The sequence below is a fragment of the Cetorhinus maximus genome, chromosome 4 (genome assembly GCF_964194155.1).
Source record: "Cetorhinus maximus chromosome 4, sCetMax3.hap1.1, whole genome shotgun sequence".
In the NCBI taxonomy this organism is placed as follows: Eukaryota; Metazoa; Chordata; class Chondrichthyes; order Lamniformes; family Cetorhinidae; genus Cetorhinus; species Cetorhinus maximus.
Genome location: NC_135882.1, coordinates 97,582,351 through 97,604,558, shown reverse-complemented (window position 1 = coordinate 97,604,558; position 22,208 = coordinate 97,582,351). Strand labels below are relative to the sequence as shown.

At 46.0% G+C, this 22,208-nt stretch overlaps 1 protein-coding gene across 1 annotated transcript in view; it reads right to left on the bottom strand.

Moving 5' to 3' along the window:
* Window positions 1-22,208, bottom strand: part of LOC144679777 (peroxidasin homolog) — a 660,879-nt gene that overhangs the window by 4,331 nt on the left and 634,340 nt on the right. The window contains exon 22 of the mRNA XM_078540527.1: window positions 3,081-3,194. Within this exon, the coding sequence (XP_078396653.1) occupies window positions 3,081-3,194 (114 nt within the window). The remainder of the gene's footprint in view (window positions 1-3,080; window positions 3,195-22,208) is intronic.

The window sequence follows — 22,208 nt, the reverse complement described above, 5'->3', positions numbered from 1 at the left end:
GGGCTGGGAAAAGGGTGGCAGGGTGCGGAGGGCATATAATTGGGCAGTAAGACCCAGGAGACTCAGGGTGGAGTATTCCCAACTCCCTTCCCATCTCCCCCAACCGAAGGCCAGAGCAAGAGGGGCCAAAGACGGCCTGCCCATGGGCCAATTGAGGCAGTTAAGTGGCCATTTAAGGACCTTATCCCACCGCTACTGGTATTCAACTTAAAGGTGAGGTGTCAGCTGTGGCTCAGTTCATAGCACCCTCGCCTTTGAATCAGAGGGTTGTGGGTTCGTGTCCCACTCCCGGAAACCAAGAACTGTGATTGTCCTCGAAAGAGTTGCAATCTGTGACTGTTGATAACTCGAAAGAATTTTTTTTTAAAGGCATTGCCTGTGGTCTGGTTGGGGGAAGGGGTTTCTCTCCTGCAAGGAATACACCCCCTACCCTTTCCACTGACACCTTGACCTCCTCACCGTGGCCTGCTTGAATGGTCTCTGTGATCCGGCCCCACTTACCTGTGGGTAGAAGGGCTCCAGGGTTACCTGAGGTTGATGATCTGCCTCCTCGAGCTTACTGCAGTACTGGCAGTGGCCACTGCTCCTGGTGACGCTGCTGGTATTGCAATCTTTGGAGGCGCTAAATTCCCCCTGAAGGACCCTGGAACCCTGATACTTTGGGGCTCCCGGGATCCGCTCTCTAGCCATTGGATGGGCCATGACCATTAAGTTCTGAGGTGCAGGTGTTTACTTCTCCCACCCCAAAAGAGGAGAAGTGGCTAGAAAGAAGTTGACAATCAACTGTTGAGCAGTTATAGCACGCTCTGGGGAGGAATGCTGTGAGCAGCAAACTCTCAGTTGACCACCGCTGGAGCTCTTCAGCTTCATTGATCAAAGGCTTCTCAGCCTGTGAATTTTACTGAAGAAACACTCCTTGCTGTGCACTCACCTTGGAGACATAGTGAGATGCTGACAGCTCGGAAAATAGATCTGCTGGATGGTTAAAACCAGAGTCCTTGGTTAACACAGAGCTTAATTCCCCATTAGAATATTTAAATGCCTTACCCGACACTTCAAACCTACCTGGATGAAACCCAGAAGTTGGATCCCAACTTGACATCAGTTTTAGGGGTACCCAAACCCTCCTCCCATTCCCTGGGAAAATCCCCCACCCTCACCGTCCCCTTTATGTTGAAGGCTGGATTTAAAGGGACAGCCACTAAGCCAAAGATTTGCTTTCACAGAAAAAAAAATGGTCAAATTAGAAGTAATGAATTTGGAAGCTCAAACAACACTGGAAACTCTTTTACATCTACTTCAAATGAGAATGACCCAGATGCTAAATAATCTTCTAACAACTAATCTCTGAATCCTAGCAACATTAATAAGGAAAACCATCTTGGACGGATGGATCTTACTAATATCCTGCTGTTTTAGGAGAGCTTCACAAGTTGGTTACTTTGACAAAAAGATAAAATAATTTAATGCTTACAGTTATCCAAAGCCAACTTTGAAATATTCATGCCATTCCTCTTCAGTTAGAACTCATATATATAAAAACACAGATTTTGCAAATCTCCACTGCAGTTTTGTGCAGGATTTTCTGTCCATCAATTCTAACAGAAGGAAATTCCACAGGACCTCTCTCACCTCCCATCCCAGTTCCAAACATGTGATGCCAATCTGCAAAACTCTGCATCAAGAGTGTGGATTTTTAAAATCTTGCCTATGATATAAACATTTTCCGTTTTATGCATCACAAAACTCTGCTCCTTTTGCAATATGCATGCGTGTTTGATCTTTACGCTATCCATGTTTCACTATCTTACATTGTCTACATTAACTTCCACCTGTCATTCTTAAGTTCATCAGTTTAATCGTTCTTCTACATGAATTACATGGCCACTCAAATTAGATTTAATTTGCAAACCTACTGAGCTGTGGGCAGATAGCCTAAGGCTATCGCAGAGAAATCTAATAAAGAATTCAGAGAATGGTTACAATGTGGAACTCGATACCAAATGGAGCAGTGAGGTGAACAGCATAGATGCATTTAAGGGGAAGCTAGAATGGTATGTGAGAGAGAAAGGAATAGGTATGTTTATGGGATGAGATGAAGTAAGGTGGGAGGAGGCTTGTGTGAAGTATAAACACTAGCATAAATCTGTTGGGACAGAAAGCCAGTTTTTGTGTTATACATACTATGGCCTATCTTTTATGTTCCTTCACTAGCAGGTGTGAAGGCTGTTGGTGGGGGGAGGGCACATAAAATCCAGCGGGTGGTCTTCTGCCACCTATCTGCCCACCCCTGACCTGCAGGGGAGGATTAGGGCAACCTATCCACCCCTGGGCCTATTGAGGCCCTTAAGTGACCAATAAATGCACATTTAAGGTCCTCATCCCACTGTCACTGGTATTTACCTGTTGAGGAGGGAAGCCCACACCATGTGGGAAGCCCAGCAGCTTTAACTGTGTGGAGTGATGCCAGGAAAGGTGAGGTGCCTCCTCTGTAGGCCCCTTGGGCCCATCAGAGGCACCCCTCCCCCTTTAACCCTCCTACCTGGCTCCCCATCCCCCCCTCGCCACATGTCCACCTCCCTGCCCCCCCACCAAGTCTCCTGACCTCAAACTTACCTGGGCTTCATGGCGTGGTGGGGTCCCCCTGTATACCAAGCAGTGGCCACCGCACCCAGCTGATGCTGCTGGGATTCTCTAAGGCAGGACATCCCCCAAGAAAGGGGCAGAAATTACGCCTGAAAGCAATTAATGTTGCTTCCAGTGTTAAATTGCCATGGGGCAGCTGTTGGGGTAGTGAGTGGGCTCCACCTGACTTTTTAGCCAGGGTGAGGGGACCATGGAGCCTTGTAAAACCCAGGCCTATGTAACACATTATAATGTAAAAGGCAGAAATTATGAAAATATATGGCTTCAATGAACTGTTCAACATTAATTTAACTCTGTTATTAACCGGTTTGAAATGAGTGGGTAGTAAAGTGATAAAGTAATGCTGGTTGAAACATCTAGGCTTACTGTGCATTGACAATGCTTCAAATGTTCTGCATTAGGCAACTAAAAATCACCTGTAGTCTTATACATACCTTACAGTGACAGGTAGTGCAGTCTTCCTTTCTCCAACGATCATTTTCATTCATATGATTTCCCTTTTCATCTGTACAGCCATACTGTTTCAGACGTGATTCTAGTTGGTTGATCTATAAGTAAAGTTGTGATACATAAACATGACATAGGCTAACTAGACTACATATGAGTTGTCACTAGTCATCATAGAAGAATTCTTGATACTTATAATCCTCTCACATATGTCAGCCTCTGTCGACATCAGTCTTTTTTTAAACAGCAGCATTGCTGCAAGGAAACCCTGTGCATTGTACAAAGTACACCAACCAATATTGCAGAACAACTTTTTCTTGATAGCATTCTACATAATAGAGAGAACAAAATTTCAATTTAATTCACCTTCCCAACTTCTCTGTCTACGTGTTGCACTGGTCTGTTGGATAGTCATACTCCTTTAGCAAAGTTTATTGACCCATCGTCTTGAAATCATTGCCTTGATATTGTTGGGGAGGGAGCAGGGCGTGGGGGATGTGGTGGTGGTGTGGGGTGCTGAAAGCCGTGGAGTGGAGCCTTGCCAAATTTAATGGCAGGACCTCATTATCATTACTTTATCCAGTTGCCACCGATCAGTTGGCCAAATTGACTTGCTGGCAAGCTGCCAGATGAGAAAACCAGCGGCAGGAGACTGCAACCTGTGATCGTCAGGGAAGATCACAGGCTACCGGAAGGAGTCAGTGATCATAGCAAAGCCTAGAGAAAGATCATGATCGGCAGAAGTGGCGCACCTAAGGCTTCCTTGATGGGCCGGGGGAATAATCTTACAGCAGCTAAATTGAAATTAAGCCTTTGCTTGCACTGTGAGAGCCTGATTTAAATATGTTAATGATGTGCCTTGCCTCTCCAAGATGGGACATTCACTCGCTCCTTTATCTGCCACTGTAAAAAATGGTGGAAGGCGAATACAATGGTCAATATGTCCAATATGGCAGATGTCATTTGTGTGCACATTCCCTGCTGGAAGTACACTGTTTATTATGTGGGTAAAGGCATACAGGCATTAGGTGCTTTGCACATTAACACAGTTGGCACTGAACTAGTTACATTCATGAAAACATGGGGCTGAGTTTTACAGGCCATCAGCAGGCAGGAAAACGGTTGGGTAGACCTGTAAATTAGGGAGCCACGCCATCAGCAGAGTGCCTACTGCCAGTCCGTCCACCCATGACAATTTTATGGGCAGCAGGGGAGGGGTCGCCAGCCCATGGCCCAATTGTGGCCCATAAGTGGGCAATTAATGCCTAATTAAGGGTCTCATCATGCTGCCGCTCCGATTTAATGGGCAGAAGGGGAGGCCTGTTCTCAACCCAGCGGGTTTAACCCTGTTGGCTGGTCAAAAAAAGAAGGGGTGCCTCCAGTGCCAATCGGAGGACAATATCCCACAGTTTTGCCTCATGTCCGCCCTCCTTCACTGCCCTGTCCAACATGACTTGCTCCCCCAAACCCCACACCACGGCATGCCAATGTGGCCTTAGCTAGATCCCAGACTTATCTGGGGTTGGGAGAATCGATGGTTCCTCTTCCTCCCTGGCCTCCTGAAATACTGGCAGTGGCCACTGATCTTGGTGCAGCACAGAGCAGATGGCCTCCGACTGGCCGACAGCTCTGTGTGGTGGTGTGGGGGTCGAGGCGGGGGGGTGGTGTTTTCTCCTGGAAATGGACAGAAGTCCAGCCTCAATTCAAGGGCTGTCACCAAAAATATTAAAATGTTGCGAGCCAGCCAAGCAGAGTGAAATCTACATTGGGGTATGGGAGCCTGCTCTCAATGTGTTATCCAGCCCATGATTTACATGTAGTTTAACCAACAGTCCTTAAAAGGCCTGGCATAAGTATTTAGCTAAAAGTGGAGCCAGGGGGAGCAGGAGTGAGGTTCATGAGTTCCTAGATGCTACACTAACATTGCTGTACCATTACTCTATTGATGAGCATGCAATATGCAGCAAAAATATGCTGCAATGTTAATGGTAAGTTAAAAAGTCGAATTAATGTTAAATGGCATGATTTCCACCATTGCCGCAATTTCTGGCCTAAAATATTTTCAATGGATCCTTGGTATCAGACAAACATTTGTCCTTGGTTTTTATTACCTGCTGTCATTGATGGCATTCATATGGCTATGTAAATGTTAACAGTTAGAAGCCCCATGCATGAATCATAAGGGGTATTACTCTACATGAAGATTGCTGGAGATTATAAAAATGTACCTGGGAGGCACAAAGAGAAGAACAAGAAGCAGGGGGTGAAATTGGTCTTCAACAGCAACACAAAACAGGTGATAAGGAATTGACAGATATTTTACAATTCATTCAATTTGCGTTTCCATTGATTCTTACCCATTCTTGAATAAAATGGCCCTGAAATTCTGCAGAAGTTCTACCGGCCTTTCCACTGTCACTCAGGAGGATAAAGAACAGATCCACTATAGAATTCCAGGGCCAGTAACTTAAACAATATTATAAAGAGGTATACCAAGAGACATGGCTGCAGCAGGGTGAGACTGTCAGGAGATCAGAGTCGGGGCATTTCCCTGCTCTGCAAACCCGAGCCGGGAGAAAGTGGCCTGGAAGGTTGGATTTTCATTCCGTGGTGGCGGGAATACCAGAATGCGTGAGGAGGATGCCAGGTTTGGAGGCAGTCTGGGTGGAAGGACTGCCTTGGTGCACCATAGAACCATAGCAAAGTTACAGCACAGAAGGAGGCCATTCGGCCCATCTTGTCCATGCCAGCCCGAGGACACCCAGGTGCCTTTTCTAATCCCACCTTCCTGCACCCGGCCCATAGCCCTGCAGTTTACAGCACTTAAGGTGCAGGTCCAGGTACTTTTTAAAAGAGTTTAGAGTTTCTGCCTCCACCACCAGCTTGGGCAGCGAATTCTAGACACCCACTACCCTCTGCGTAAAAAAGTTTTTCTTCATGTCCCCCCTACACCTTCTGCCACTTATCTTGCATCTATGTCCCCTGGTTCTAGAATTCTCCACCAAGGGAAACAATTTTATCCTGTCCACTCTATCTATTCCCCTCATAATTTTGTACACCTCAAACAAGTCACCTCTCAGCCTTCCTTGTTCTAAGGAAAATAATCCCAATCTATCCAATCTCTCCTCGTAGCTACACTTTTCTAACCCTGGCAGGCAACATTCTTGTAAACCTCCTCTGCACTCTCTCCAGAGCTATTACGTCCTTCCTGTAATGTGGTGACCAGAACTGCACACAATACTCCAGTTGTGGCCTCACCAGTGTTTTATATAATTTCAACATTATATCCTTACTTTTATATTCTATACCTCTGCCAATGAAGGAGAGCATTTCATATGCCTTCTTTACAACCTTGTCTACTTGAACTGCTGCCTTCAGGGACCTGTGTACTTGTACACCAAGATCTCTCACTTCATCTGCCCCTCTTAGTATATTCCCATTTATTGTGTAATCCCTGTAACTGTTTAACCTCCCTAAATGTATGACCTCACACTTCTCTATGTTAAAATCCATCTGCCATTTTACCGCCCACTCCACCAACCCATCTATATCGTTTTGGAGATTATGGCTATCCTCTACACTATCCACTACTCAGCCAATCTTTGTGTCATCTGCAAATTTCCCAATTGTGCCCCCCACGTTCACATCCGAATCGTTAATATATAACACAAACAGCAAGGGTCCCAACACCGAGCCCTGTGGAACACCACTTGAGACAACTTTCCATTCGCAAGGGCATCCATCGACCATTACCCTTTGTTTCCTGTTACAATGCCAACCTTTTATCCAGTTTGCCACATTACCCTGAATCCCATGGGCTTTTACTTTCCTAACCAATCTGCCATGTGGGACCTTGTCAAATGCCTTGCTAAAATCCATGTACACAACATCCATTGCACTACCTTCATCAACCCTTCTTGTCACTTCCTCAAAGAATTCAATCAAATTTGTGAGGCAAGACCTTCCTTTAACAAATCCATGTTGACCATCCCTGACTAGTCCATGCCTTTCCACATGACAGTTAATCCTATCTCTCAGTGTTGATTCTACCAGGACTGTATTGAAATTTAAAAGAACCAAATAAACATAAAACAGTCCTCCAGCGCTCACCCCTCATACCCCCTCAACCCCCCCCACACACCCCATGCCCCATCCATGCCAACCCATGTGACCTCATAGCCCCCACCCACCCACCATGGCCCCACATACCCTCCATGCCAACCTATGCCTCCCTAACCCCATGGCCCCTCATACCTTCATGCCAACTATGTCCCCACCCACACCCCATGGCCCTTTATAGCCCCATGCCAACTTAGGGCCAACTCATGCCAACCCAAGCCATCACCACCCTTTGCCCTTATGCCTACCACACCAACCCACCCAGTAGCCACCTTGCGCAGGCCTCAGGACCCATGCCTAAATAAATAAAAGTTCAAAGTGTCTATAGGGCAGGATTTTCTGGTTCTGCCTGCAGCTGGGATTTTCCAGTCCCGTTGAAAGTCAATGGCCTTATGGCTGCCTCTCCAAATTTTCCATTCCCGCCCGCGTGGTGAAAAATCCCGCCCTTTATTTTAAAAATACACTCATTCATAAAAAACCCATTTACTACATTTATATTCCTCAACTACCTTATCCCTTAAAACAACAAGCATTGAATTCAATTGCATAATCCGCTCTTGGCAGTTTTCTTTGGTGAAGAGTTAAAGGACAACAGTTTTAAATGCCTTGACAACTTTACAGCTCCCTTTGACAGTTCATCTTGACACTGTTTTTGACAGTTTCAATGAGCTACACAGTTCTAATGAGCTGATGCCTTTTTTAACCACATTCATGCCTATTTTTAGCACCCCCAAAAGGCACTTTACCTCTCCCAGAGGGAACATGGCCTCTCCCAAAGGGTACCTGACCTTCCCCAAAGGGCTCCTGACCTCCCCAAAAGGTATCCCAGGACCATATTCCAAAACATACCTCAGCTCTCCAAAAGGTACCCTGGCTTTTCATTCAAGTCTACAAAGTTCAGACTTGCACCTATCAGGTCTAATATGCACATGTTGAGCAGCATTTTCAGTTTGGTGGACACCCGCAATTGGCGTGCCAAGGAGCGGCTGGGGAACAGACCCCCGACCGCAATTGGCCTGCGACCACAATTTCACGCTGGCTGGCCAATTAAAGGCCAGCCAGCATGAAAGGTGCACTGAAAGACTTAGCGTTGTTGAGGTGGGGCGAGAGGAAGGCAGTCACTGAAGTCAGTGCAGGTGTGGGGGAATGCTTACAGAAAGCTCCCTGAAGGCAGAGAGCTGCCTCAGGGAGCTGCAGAATTTAAATGCCAAAAATAAAGATTGTGAAAACTCGGGAAAAAGTGCCCCAACATCGGAATCAGTCAGCGGAACATATACCAGATGAAAATTCTGTGCAAACATTCTTTTAAAATTAATATCAGAAACCTCATCCCACACTTGGATGAGGTTTCCTTAAAAAGGCAAAGGCTGCCTGGCCGATTCGTCCGCCCGCCAACTGTAACATTGGATGGGCAGCGAAAAATCATGGTTGATTAATACGTTAATGGCCTTAATAGGCCTCTTAATTGTTGACGGGCACGCTGTCGACCCTCTCGTGCGCCTGCTGACCAAAATATCGCGCGAGTGCACGATGATGTTTTGACACTTGCCTGACATCATCATGCACTATTTCACGCTCGGCGCGCACCCGCACACCAAGTGAAAAATTCTGCCCATTAGGTTTCAGGCATCTCTCACACCAAAATCGCACAAGTGGAGGCAGTCGCTGATTTATATGGGCCGTTGCCTCTGTGAAGGGCGCATGCATGAATCCGGACCTGGACCCATTCCACCCCTGTGAAAATGGTAGGTGCCCTGTTCGGGGGCAAGGCTTCTGAATTCGGGCCCCTTCCGCCTTTTTCACAATGATGGTGAGGCTCTGCGTTGTTGTAAAAATCCAGGCCTCAGTGAAATTTACAAGAGAGAATTACTTTCCTGAAATATTGTTAGGGAATTATTTTGTTTCTTCTTTGGCTATTGGAATGATAAAGGAGCCAAAACTATTTCTCAGCATACTCCTTACTTGCCAAGGGTCCCTTAACCAAATTGGATTTAGCATAAGAGAACTTAACCATGTGGAAATTACAGGAGAGACTGCAAATATTAAGACTCTTTGCTGTGGAATGATCTAATTACGTGCTTACATAATTGTCAAACTGTTGCAACATTGTGAGGAGAGACTTCACATATCGGACTGAATTTCCTAGCTCTATTGCCAGAGGGGCACCTATAAAAGAAATATGATCAACCGAAAATATGGGCAGAGATTTGCAATGATTTGCATCTAATCAAACAACACTCCCCACGGACAACCTAAAAAGCATAGAAAATATACAGAGCAGAAGAATGCCATTTAGCCCATCTTGTCTGTGCTGACTGGAAAAAAGTTATCCAGCCTAATCTCACTCTCCAGTTCTTGGCCCATAGCCCTTAAAAGCTATGACACCTCATATGCTTATCCAAATATATTTTTAAATGTAATGAGGACTTTTGCCTCTACCACCTTTCCAGGCTGTGAGTTCCAGACTGCCCACTGCCCTCTGGGTGAAAAGTTTCTCCTCATCTCCCCTCTAATCTTTCTACCAATTACTTTAAATCCATGTGCCCCAGTTATGCACCTCTCTGCCAAGGGATCCTTCTTATCCATTCTGTCCAGGCCTCTCATAATTTTATACAACTCAATTAAATCTTCCCTCAGTCCCCTCTGTCTAAAAGAAAAAAAAAGCCTATTTAATCATTTCTCATTGCTAAAATTTTCCATTCCTGGCACCATCTTCATAAATCTGCTCTGTACTCTCTCTGGTGCAATCACATCCTTCCTGAAATGCGACGACCAGAACTGTATGCAATACTCTAGCCATGACCTAAATAGATTTTTGTACAGTTCTAGCATAACCTCTTTGCTCTTGTATTCTATGCCTTAGCTAATAAAGGAAGGTATTCCGTATGCCTCCCTGACCCCTTTATCTGCTACCTTTGGGGATCGGTGGACACACAATACAAGGTCCTCTGTTGTGCTACATTTCTCAATAGCCTACCATTTATGGTGGATTCTCTTGTCTTGTTTGCCCTCCCCAAATGCATTACCTCACACTTTTCCAGACTGAATTTCATTTCAACTTTTCTGCCCACCTGACTAGTCTATTGATATCTTCCTGCAGTCTACAGTGTTCTTTCTCACTATCAACCATAAGATCAATTTTTGTACCATCTGCAAATTTGTTAATTATTCAAGTCTAATATATACACCATGAAAATAGAACCCCACTGGGAACTGCCTTCCATTCACCAGAACATCCATCACTATTATCCTTTGATTGCTGCCATTCAGTCAATTTTGGATCCAACATACTATTGCCCTTGTCATTGGCTTTACTTTTCTGACCTTGTCAAAATCTTGCTAAATCCACGTGGACAACATTAAACTTCCTACCCTCATATATCCTCCTTGTTACTTCCTAAAAAAGATCCAATCAGGCTAGTCAGAGATGACCTTCCCTTAACAAACCCATGTTCTTAATGAATCATGTCTTTCTAAATGACTAGCCCTTAGATTTTTTTTCCAACAATTTGCCTAACACCAAGGTTAGGCTGACTGGCCTGTGCTTACCCCGCCTACCTCTGCCTCGCTTTTTAAAACAATAAAACTTTAGCACTCCTCTGGCACCACACGTGTAGCCATTGATGCTGACAGTAAAAAGAGTATGTAACAGTGAGCATCAGGGAGTTTTCATCATGTTTATGACATCATAGAAAGTTGTGCCCTGATTTGCAGGCATTGCACCAGTTGTGGGCAAGGTGTTCCCATAAAGAGAGTGTATTATTTAAATGCTATTAGGCTGGGATGTTTGACAGAAGCTTTGGGAAGGTGAAACATGTCATTTGATCTTGAGGTTTATGTTGCTGCTTATAGAGACATTCACTGGTGATTGTTTATCCTGCTATTTGTGGCATAAGGAGGAATAATTATTGAAGAGTTCATGAAGATTGTCTTTTTCATGAATGAACATTGTGAGGGTATAACCTTTAAGTTGAACAACTGGAAATTAAAACTCCAAGGATGATTCTTGATCTGCACTTGTGGTTTTTCAGTCTTTTGACATTTATTGTACTGTGAATTGCTTGCATAATATACAAAGCTACAAAGGAAATCCTATTTTTCTAGGGAGCATGAAGTTCCACTTTACGAGCTGAATTTAGCACTGAGCATGCAGAACTTCTGCTTCCACCCACTCCCGACTTCCAAGTGCAATCACATGCTGATCGGCCAATTCTCAGCCAGGCAGCAGGAAGCATGCCAGGCCCAAAACGGGTGTGCAGGAGGTGACAGGGCTGGGCTCAAGGGTGGAAAATGCTGCCAACTGGAGGTTTAAAGCAACGCCAGTAGTCTTAGTCTGCACAAATGGTGGGACTGGAGGAGAAGGCCAGAGGGAACAGAAAAACCAGTAAGTGAAGGCAAGCTGCATTAAATGGGGCTGCTGTGATGCTGCCAGCCCCATTGTATGCCACTGGAAGGTTAAGAGAGAAGCCAAAGAATATCAGTAGAGTTAACCTCTATTGCACTCAGTGAGCAATGGCAGAAGAGCTGGTGGTGGTGGGGTGCCCAAGCTATCACAGATGGAAGAGGACATCCTGGACCTCACCAGTCAGCAGCGGGGTCAGATCGGTTGGCCGAGGAAAGACCAGAGTTAGCGCAGAGGGTGGTGGATATCCTAGGGCAATGGGGGAGCGGTGAAGCAGTGAAATGGAGCAGAGGATGGGGTGGATGTGTGAGGCGCAAGTGTTTGAGATCCAAACATCTGATCCACATGTCATATGTGGCATGTCTGTGTCTGAGATGAAGCTATTTTTACTCACTGTCCCTCCTCATTGTTGATGTGCACTCACCTGTCTTATTCCTTCAGCAGGTCATTCATTGGCATGAGCAGACATCAACTCCAAGGGTCTTAACTCTGAGGAGAATAAGACCTCAGAGGGTGCAACATCCTTGTTCCGCATGTAGCACCAGCTCAGATATTGGCACCTTGGTGGGTTTGCATATGTCAGCCAAAATGGTAACACAAACTGGGGGCAGCACTGCACAATCGCCAGATGAGCTAAAGACGCTGCGACAGTCCAGGCCTCAAACTCTCGGGGTTGGCGTGGAAGACCAAGAAAATTTTGAGTCCCAGGCAACTGACAATGTTCTGGAGCCGTCCGTGTGGCAGCAAATGTTGGATGTCTAAAGTGAAGTGCATGAAAATCTGGCAGCGCTTCCAGAAGGTCTGTGCACCCTGGCACAGACAGTGTTGGAATCCATCCAGGTCATGAGTACTGTGATCTCCCTCTCTCCAGAATGTGTGGCCTCCTCCATGGAGAAACTGGTGACCATCATGGAAAGCCAGGCTCAGCAGCTCAATCAGAGATTTCTGAGTATACGTCCAGGCCTGCAAGCCCTCTTTTCATCAATAGCCTCGGCTGGGCATTGCCAGTCGAAGAGATGGATAAAGCACCTGGAATCTCCACTAGGTCCTTGTGCATCATTCGTAAGCAGAAAGGGCCATTTGAACCTCACATTGGCAGATGAGCAACAGCTATCTGCAACTCAGAGCCCCACTAAGGGCACTCCTGATGGTGACAGCGCTTCGTCTGCCAATGCTTCAGGTTGCCACGGCGTCAGAGGAGGCTTCTGCTACCAGGTGGGAATCTCTCACAATTCAAATCTCCTCAAGAGCTATTAGGGATAGCCTAGGAGCATTAGGCAACAAGTGCTGGCCTTGCCAGCAACGTCTGCCAGCAACGTCCATGAAAATATTAAAAAAACACTGCCGGGGCCTTCAACCTTGGCTAACCAGAGGATGCCCGCCAAGGTTATCCAAGCCAATGGGACATCCGAATCAGCAACCTGCCTCCAGAGCAGCTGGCAGTGATGGTTGAGCACCATGAAGCGGCACCAGTAAACGAGTGAAGAAATCACTACAGGTACGGAGGGGTCATCACTCATGTTTGCTGCATCTGAAAGGCTGAGTGTTGTGTTATTTACCTACCCTTTATTAAATTTGTCAGTTATAGGACAATGTCTGATTGCTAATGTGTGGACTGGGCATAACTTACATTGATGGTGGCCACAAAGCCATGACACCTTCTGATGAAAATCACCAGCCCTTCTAAGAAATGTTCCCAGAGGCGAGTGTCTTCAATGTGTGCTTCATACGCTGGGGCAGAAGTCGGTTGTCGCCACACTGTAGTTTGCAATACGCTAGCAAGGCCTTGGTTGAACCACCTCATTATAAGGGTTTCTCTTGTCTCTCTGCCACCCAGTCTCTGCCGCCCACCAAATGAGTCACTCTGGGTGTAATCAATGTCTTTTTCCTCCTCTGAGTCATTGTTGGACTCATCATCTGAGGAAGAAGGGCAGCCCTCCATGTCATCCTTCACAAGGTCTTCACCTTGCCAGATCATGCAGTGCACAACACATGACAACAATGAGGGAAAAGCAACCTGGGGCGTAGTTTAAGGTGCCAACAGAGCGGTTGAGGCAAAGGAGCCGCATCTTGAACAGACCTATGATTCTCTCTATGGTCGTCCTGGAGAAGGAATGGATGACATTGTACTTTTCTTCCGTCTGAGATCGTAGATGCCTGATGTGTGTCTTAAGCCACCCCTTTAACGGATATCCCTTGACTCCTATCAACCAGTCATCCAGCTGTGCAGGGGGTAAGTACATACATGGCACCTGGGAGTGCCTGAGGGTGTAGCCATCTTGACTGCTCCCAGAGAACCATGCATGCATCTGTAGGTGTGCTGATGGTGACCACAGAAAATCTCCAAGTTTAGAGAATGAAAACCTTTCTGACTGACGAAAGCCCCTGGCAGACCCATGGATGTCCTGATGCCCACATGAGTACAGAGAAGCTTGTCATCATCCCAAAGACTCTCAATCTCTCCATTTGGCTCTCATCATTAATGGTGAAATGAATGAAAGTTTTCACCCTCCTAAACAATTACAATTTTAACACAATAGTGGGCTGCCAATAGCAAAACACCACACAGATCACCTGCAGATGCCTGAAAAGATCCTGACGCATAGAAGTTTAGGGCCACCATGGCCACCCATGCAGTTGAAACTGATCTTCCCATCAATCCTGTCACATATCAATGTCGCCACCTCTCTGGATAGCTGAGCCTACTGTGACATGGTGTTCACTCATCTAAACGTAGTTAGTATGCAATCATTCTCTCTGGGTAGTGTTTTCTCCTGGCACATACCTGCCCATGCTCCCTTCACTGGCCTTCTAAGCCCTCAGTGTCACAGGACGCTCATGTTGCTGGCAGGTTGGTTGTTGCTGCCCCTGGCCAGCAGACCACCTTTCCCTCATTCTTCTTCCCTCTTCCTCACTAGAGGAGCCTTCACCCATGGCTTCTGTTGCTGCAGAGTGCCCTGAAATCACCCCTCCTTGTTCAAGCCCCTCTTCCAAGTGAGTCACTCACAGATTACCCCTTTACCTCTTCAGCAGGAAATTCGACAAATATTCAAACACTGGACAACTTCACAAATCTCTCCTGCAGACCCAGCTGCAGACTCTTGCTCCTTAGTGTTCTCCTATCCTGTATGTATTGCTTTTATCCTGCCCTGCAGTCCTCTGAGGCACCTCGCTGTGGTTCCTGCTTGCCCATGCAGCTCATGCGACCAGCATTAAATCACAAGGCTATGTTAAATCTCAGTCAATTGATTTGTCAATTGCCTCAAGTATTTGTTAATTGGCCCCTGTGTTCTAGATTACCCAGCCAGGAGAAACAAGCTCTCAGTGTCTACCCCGTCAAGCCCCCTCAGAACCTTGGCGGTTTCAGTTAGATCATCTCTCATTCTTCTAAACTCCAGGGAATATAGGCCCAATTTGCTCAGCCTCTCATCATAGGACTACCCTCTCATCCTAGGAACCAACCCGGTGAACCTTTGCTGTACAGCCTCCCTGCAAGTATATCCTTAATGGAGACTAAAACTGCACATGCTACTCCAGGTGTGGTCTCAAAGCACTGAATGGTTGTAGAAAAATGTCTTTATTCCTGTAATCCTTACAATGCCATCTATTCCTCCACCAGGGCAACCATAGAGAGAACCATTGCAACAAGACCAACGTGCCAATTGCCTTACTAATTACTTGCTGCCTTCTTTCTAAGTATACACCCAAGTCTCTCTGAACATCAACGTTAAAAGCTTGATGCCTTTCAAAAAATATTCTTCATCCATGAGAATATATTACTCCCAACTCCATGAGCCCTTATCTTGAATATTAATCTTTAGTGTCTTCTTATCAAACAGTTTTTGGAAATGCAAATATACTATGTCTTGTTTACGTCAGGCTCCCTTTTATCTACCTAAGTAGTTACATCCTCAAATCAACAAGAACAACTTATTTTTATATAACATCTTTATGTCCCAAGGCACTTCACAGGGGCATTATAAAACAAAGTTAAACACTGAGCCAAAGAAGGAGATTTGGGAAGGAATAAATGGGCCTGACAGGGATCTCGGCCATTGGTCAGAGAACCGGTGGGGAACACCCGTCAGTTCCATGGGGGAGGCCTGATGGGATTAAGTGCTCATCGGCACTTAACTGGCCAGTGTCGGGCCTTCCCTGAAATTGAGGAACGCAGGGGTGGAAGCCCCTCCTGCTGAGAGCTGCTGGCCAATCAGAAACTGGCAGCTCCTCTTTGCAGTCAAGGCCACCAAGAGCATTGACAGCTGCTAGCAAAACATCCAGTAGAGGCCCAGGATAAAAGACGGACCCAAGGCCAAAGGTGAGTGAGGGCAGGATGATGGTCAGAAGGAGGAGTGTCTCAGGACTGGTGCAGAGGGTGTGCAGGGGGTCAGAGGCAAGGACAGGGAGATGCTTTCATCAGCCACCCCCTTCACAATGGTGAGTTCCTCAATCAGGAATGCCTTTGAAAATGGGAAACCTGTCGGATTTGCCTTCTGGAGGCATGGCAATGCTGTCCCTTTTGCACTTAATCCCTGAGCCACCGTTAAATTCTGGTTGGTGTCAATGGGCTCATTAATGATTGAATTAATTAATTGAGAACCTGAGCGGTTGAGTTTCTCCCATGGGCCACTTCCCACCTCCAACTTAATCGCAGGAGGTTTTTCCACTGCTGGGAGACTGACATCTGGCCTCTTCCCACAATTAAGTGGGCCCAGGCACCAGGTTTAGCACAACAGGCTGCATTAAATCCAGCCCTTAGGTTAGATGACCCAAAGCTTAATCAAAGAGGTAGGTTTTAAGAAGTGCCCAAAAGGAGGAAAGCAGGGTAGAGAAGCAAAGAGGTGTAAGGAAGGAAATACAGAGCCTGAGGCCAAGGCAACTGAAGGCACGGCCACCAATGATGGAACAATTATGATTGGGAATGCACAATAGGTCAGGATTAGAGGAGCGCAGATATCTTGGAGGGTTGTGTGGCTCGAGGAGATTACAGAGATAGGGAGGGGCAAGGCCATGGAAGGATTTGAAAACAAGGTTGAGAATTTTAAAATCAAGACGTCGTTTGACTGGGAGTCAATGTACGTCAGCAAGCACAGGGATTATCGTAATACATTTATCCAACATGATTCCCCTTTTTTATAACCATATTGACTCCATCTGATCATACTATGATTTTCTAAGGGCACTGTCAAGACTTCCTTAATTATAGAATCCAACATTTACCCAGTGACTGATGTCAGGTTAACTGGCCTATAGTTCCCTGTTTTCTCTCTCCCACCTTTCTTGAATACAGGCACTGCATTTACTAACTTCCAACCGGTAGGCACCATCCTAGAATCTAGGGTTTTTTGGAAAATCATAACCAGTTCAACCTCTATCACTGCAGCTATCTCTTTTTGAATCCTTGGAGGTAGGCCATCAGTTCCTGAGGCTTGTTGGCTATAAGCCCTTTAAGTTGCTCCAATATATTTTCTAAATATTAAGCTGCTTTACTTTACAGAATCACAGAATCACAAAATCACACAGTGCAGAAGAGGCCCTTCAGCCCATCGAGTCAGCACCGACACGTGAGAAACACCTGACCTACCTGCCTAACCCTATTTACCAGCACTTGGCCCATAGCCTTGAATGTTATGACATGCCAAGTGCTCATCCAGGTACTTTTTAAAGGATGTGAGGCAATATACCTCCACCACCCTCCCAGGCAGTGCATTCCAGACTGTCACCACTGTCTGGGTAAAAACGCTTTTCCTTACATCCCCCTAAGCCTCCTGCCCCTCACCTTGAACTTATGTCCCCTCGTGACTGACCCTTCAACTAAGGGGAACTGCTGCTCCCTATCCACCCTGTCCATGCCCCTCATAATCTTGTACACCTCGATCAGGTCGTCCCTCAGTCTTCTCTGCCCCAATGAAAACAACCCAAGTCTATCCAACCTCTCTTCATAACTTAAATGTTTCATCCCAGGCAATATCCTGGTGAATTTCCTCTGCACCCCCTCCAGTACAATCACATCCTCCCTATTATGTGGTGACCAGAACTGCACACAGTACTCCAGCTGTGACCTCACCAAGGTTCTATACAACTCCAACATGACCTCCCTACTTTAGTAATCTATGCCTCGATTGATAAAGGCAAGTGTCCCATATGCCTTTTTCACCACCCCACTAACATGCCCCACTGCCTTCAAAGATCTATGGACACACACGTCAAGGTCCCTTTGTTCCTCAGAACTTGCTAGTGTCATGCCGTTCATTGAATTCGTCCTTGTCAAATTACTCCTTCCAAAGTGTATCACCTCACACTTTTCAGGGTTAAATTCCATCTGCCACTTATCTGCCCATTTGACCATCCCGTCTATATCTTCCTGTAGCACAAGACACTCAACCTCACTATTAACCACCCTGCCAATCTTTGTGTCATCCACAAACTTACTAATCCTAACCCCCACATAGTCATCTATGTTGTTTATATAAATGACAAATAATAGGGGACCCAGCACAGATCCCTGTGGTACGCCACTGGACACTGGCTTCCAGTCACTAAAGCATCCTTCTGTCATCACCCTCTGTCTCCTATGACTAAGCCAATTTTGAATCCACCTTATCAAATTACCCTGTATCCCATGTGCATTTGCCTTCTTTATAAGTCTCCAATGTGGGACCTTGTCAAAGGCTTTGCTGAAATCCATATAACCTACATCAACTGCACTACCCTCATCTACACACCTGGTCACTTCCTCAAAAAATTCAATCAAATTTGTTAGGCATGACCTCCCTCTGACAAAGCCATGGGGACTATCTCTGATCAAACCTTGCCTCTCCAAGTGGAGGTAGATTCTCTCCTTCAGAATTTTCTCCAATAGTTTCCCTACCACTGACGTGAGACTTACTGGCCTGTAGTTCCCTGGCTTATCTCTACAAACCTTCTTAAATAGTGGAATCACATTAGCTGTTCTCCAGTCCTCTGGCACCTCCCCCGTGGACAGAGAGGAATTAAAAATTTGGGTCAGAGCCCCTGCGACCTCCACCCTTGCCTCCCTCAGCAGTCTGAGACACAAATCATCTGGGCCTGGAGATTTGTCCAGTTTTGAGCCTGCCAACACCTCCAATACCTTGTCACTCTCTATATCAATTTGCTAAAGAACTTCGCAGTCTCTCTCCCCGAGTTCGATACCTTCATCCTCATTCTCTTGGGTGAAGACGGATGTGAAGAATTCGTTCAACACTCTAGCAATGTCCTCTGGCTCAACCCATAGATTGCCCCCTTGGGCCCTTATAGGCCCTACTCTTTCCCTGGTTATCCTCTTCCCATTGATATACTTATAGAATATCTTGGGACTTTCCCTACTTTTACCAGCCAGAGCTTTCTCATGTCCCCTCTTTGCTCTCCTAATTGCTTTATTAAGCTCCACCCTGCACTTTCTGTACTCCACTCATGCCTCCGCTGATTTGCTTCCCTTGTACCTGCTAAAAGCCTCTCTTTTCCTTCTCACCATATCCTGAATATCTCTGGTCATCCATGGTTCTCTGAGCTTGTTACTCCTTCCTATCACCCTAGAGGGAACATGTTGAGCCTGTACCCTCCCCATTTCCTTTTTGAATGCCCCCCAACCACTGCTCCTCTGTAGATTTCCCCACAAGTAGCTGTTCCCAGTCTACCTTGGCCAGATCCTGCCTTATTTTACTAAAATTCATTCTCCCCCAGTCCAAAACATTTTTTTGCAACTTGTCTACTTCTTTGTCCATAATAAACTTAAACTGTACCTTGTTGAGGTCGCTATCACTAAAATGCTCCCCCACCACCACCTCAGCCACCTGTCCGGCTTCATTCCCCAGAATTAGGTCCAGCACTGCACCGTCCCTTGTTGGACCCTCTACATATTGACCTAAAAAGTTCTCCTGTACACATTTCAAGAAATCCACTCCATCCAAGCCCTTAACACTATGTCTATCCCAATTAATGTTGGGAAAGTTGAAATCACCTAATATAATTACCCTATTGTTATTGTTTTTACACACCTCCGCAAATTGTACACATATTTGCTCCTCAATTTCCCGCTGACTATCTGGGGATCTATAATGAACACCTAACAATGTGGCTGCCCCTTTTTTATTCCTAAGCTCTACCCACAAAGCTTCATTCAATGCCCCCTCCGAGATATCATCTCTCCTTACTGCAGTAACTGACTCCTTAACTAATAATGCAATACCTCCTCCTCTTTTACCCCCTCCCCTGTCTCGCCTGAAGATTCTATATCCCAGAATGTTGAGCTGCCAATCCTGCCCCTCCCTCAACCACGTCTCAGTGATGGCTACTATATCACAATTCCACGTGTCAATCCTCACTCTTAACTCATCCGTTTTACCTGTAATACTCCTGGCATTAAAGTAGAGGCCATCCAGCCTTACCTTACTCCCTTGAAGCTTAATGCAGCTGTACTCCCTCTGACTTGATTGTTTTACTGTATTATGATGTGTCCCTATTCTGTTAACATTCTGTGTCCCCTCCCCCTGCCGAATTAGTTTAAACTCCTCCCAACAGCACTAGCAAACCCGCCTGCAAGGATGTTAGTCCCGCTTTGGTTCAGATGTAGACCGTCCCACTTGTACAGGTCCCACCTTCCCCAGAAACGGTCCCAGTGATCCAGGAATCTCAAACTCTCCGTCCTGCACCAACTCTTAAGCCACGTATTCACCTGCACTATTCTCCTATTTCTGAGCTCACTAGCATGCGGCACTGGGAGTAATCCAGAGATTGCAACTCGAGAGGTATTGCTTTTTAGTCTACTGCCTAACTCCCTGAATTCTTGATGCAAGACCTCATCCCTCTTTCTACCGATGTCATTGGTACCAACATGTACCATGACCTCTACCTTATCACCCTCCCCCTTCAGGATGCCCTGCAGCCGTTCAGGGACATCCCGGACCCTGGCACCAGGGAGGCAACATACCATCCTGGAGTCACGTTGATGGCCACAGTAGCGCCTATCTATTCCCCTGACTTTAGAATCTCCTATTACTATTGCTCTTCCTCCCTTCCTCCCCTCCTGTACAGACAGGCTGCTTGTGGTGCCAGAAGCTTGGCTCTGTCTGCACTCCCTGGAGGAACCAGCACCCTCATCAGCCTCCAAAATGGAATACCGATTTGTGAGCGGGACCCCAGGGGACTCCTGAACTACCTGCCTGTTTCTCTTGGACTGCCTGGTGGTCACCCATTCCCTTCCTTCCTCAAGTCCCTTCATCTGCGGTGTGACCAACTCTCTAAACATGCTATCCACGATGCTCTCAGACTCGCGCATGCTCCACAGTGTCCCCAGCTGCTGTTCCAGCCCTAAAACCCATGCTTCCAGGAGCTGTAGCTGGACACACTTCCTGCAGAAAGTGCAGAAATTGCGGCGGTGGGGGGGATGATTTCCCCTATGGGCGGCATGGTGGCACAGTGGTCCACTAAACTAAAACATTACCTGTGCAGAATCAGACATCAGTGTGTTTTTACTATAAACTCTGCATCTTAACAAAAAACCAGGTTAGAATAGGATGAGGAGGATAAACAAGGTTATTATTGAAAGACTGTTTTTGTTATGATTACTCTGCTGAATTAATTGAACCAAAAGGAAATGTTTTTATTGTGCGACAGATAGATCAGCATACTTTATGACTTCTGACACATTCTGTCTAGACAATGTGGCGAGGCAGTTAAAAAGCTAATAAAATACAGGGATATAAAGCCAGAAGAGTGTAAATCAAGTTTACCAAGGTAATGCTTCAAGCTGTACAACACAATCATTAGACTACACTTGGTGTATTACGTGAATTTCTGGTTGGCATGCTGTAAAAGGAACATCAGAGCATTGGAGGAGGTTTGAAGAAGTCAAACAAGCAGATAAGAGCAAAAGGAATGAGTCTATATGTTTAGGTTGGAATGAGTGATGAGAAAAGTTAAAAAGTCCAATACAGCATACAAAGAAGATGGAGAAGAAGATAGAAATCTCTTTGTGGCATAAAAACATCAAATGCTTTAAGTTAAACTCTGATTATTACTTTAAAGTTAGTTTGGCTCATGAAATCAGCCATAATTATAACCTAGTGAAAAGTAAAATTTATGTCCTTAAGCAAAGAGTGATGCATGTCTAAATAAGATCTCAGGCAGAGATGATATCAAGATTTTTGGGGTTTTTAACAAATAGAAGCCATGCTAGGAGCGTCAGGTACTAGATCAGACTTGTCCAATGTACGTGCGGCAAGTGAAGTCCCTCTTTGCGGCCCCCGAGCCAGTTTTCAAATTTCCTGTCAAACAGGCGAGCTTCAATGGAAGATTTTGCATGAAGCAACAAGCAGCAAATGAGAGAGAGGAACAGTCTGTGAATGGAGGAGCAGTGAACACCGGCATTAGTGAGTGTATTGAGGGCTGCCAGCCGAGGGAAGCGAAAATATGGCAAGTGCTGGAGCCCAGGGAGCCAAGCAACGGTGGGGCTGGAGCCTAGAGAGCCAAGCGTCAGTGGGGCTGGAGCCCAGGGAGTCAAACATCAGTGGGGTTGGAGCCTGGGAGGCCAAGCAACGGCGGAACTGCAGACGGGAAGCCAGGTATGTTGGGC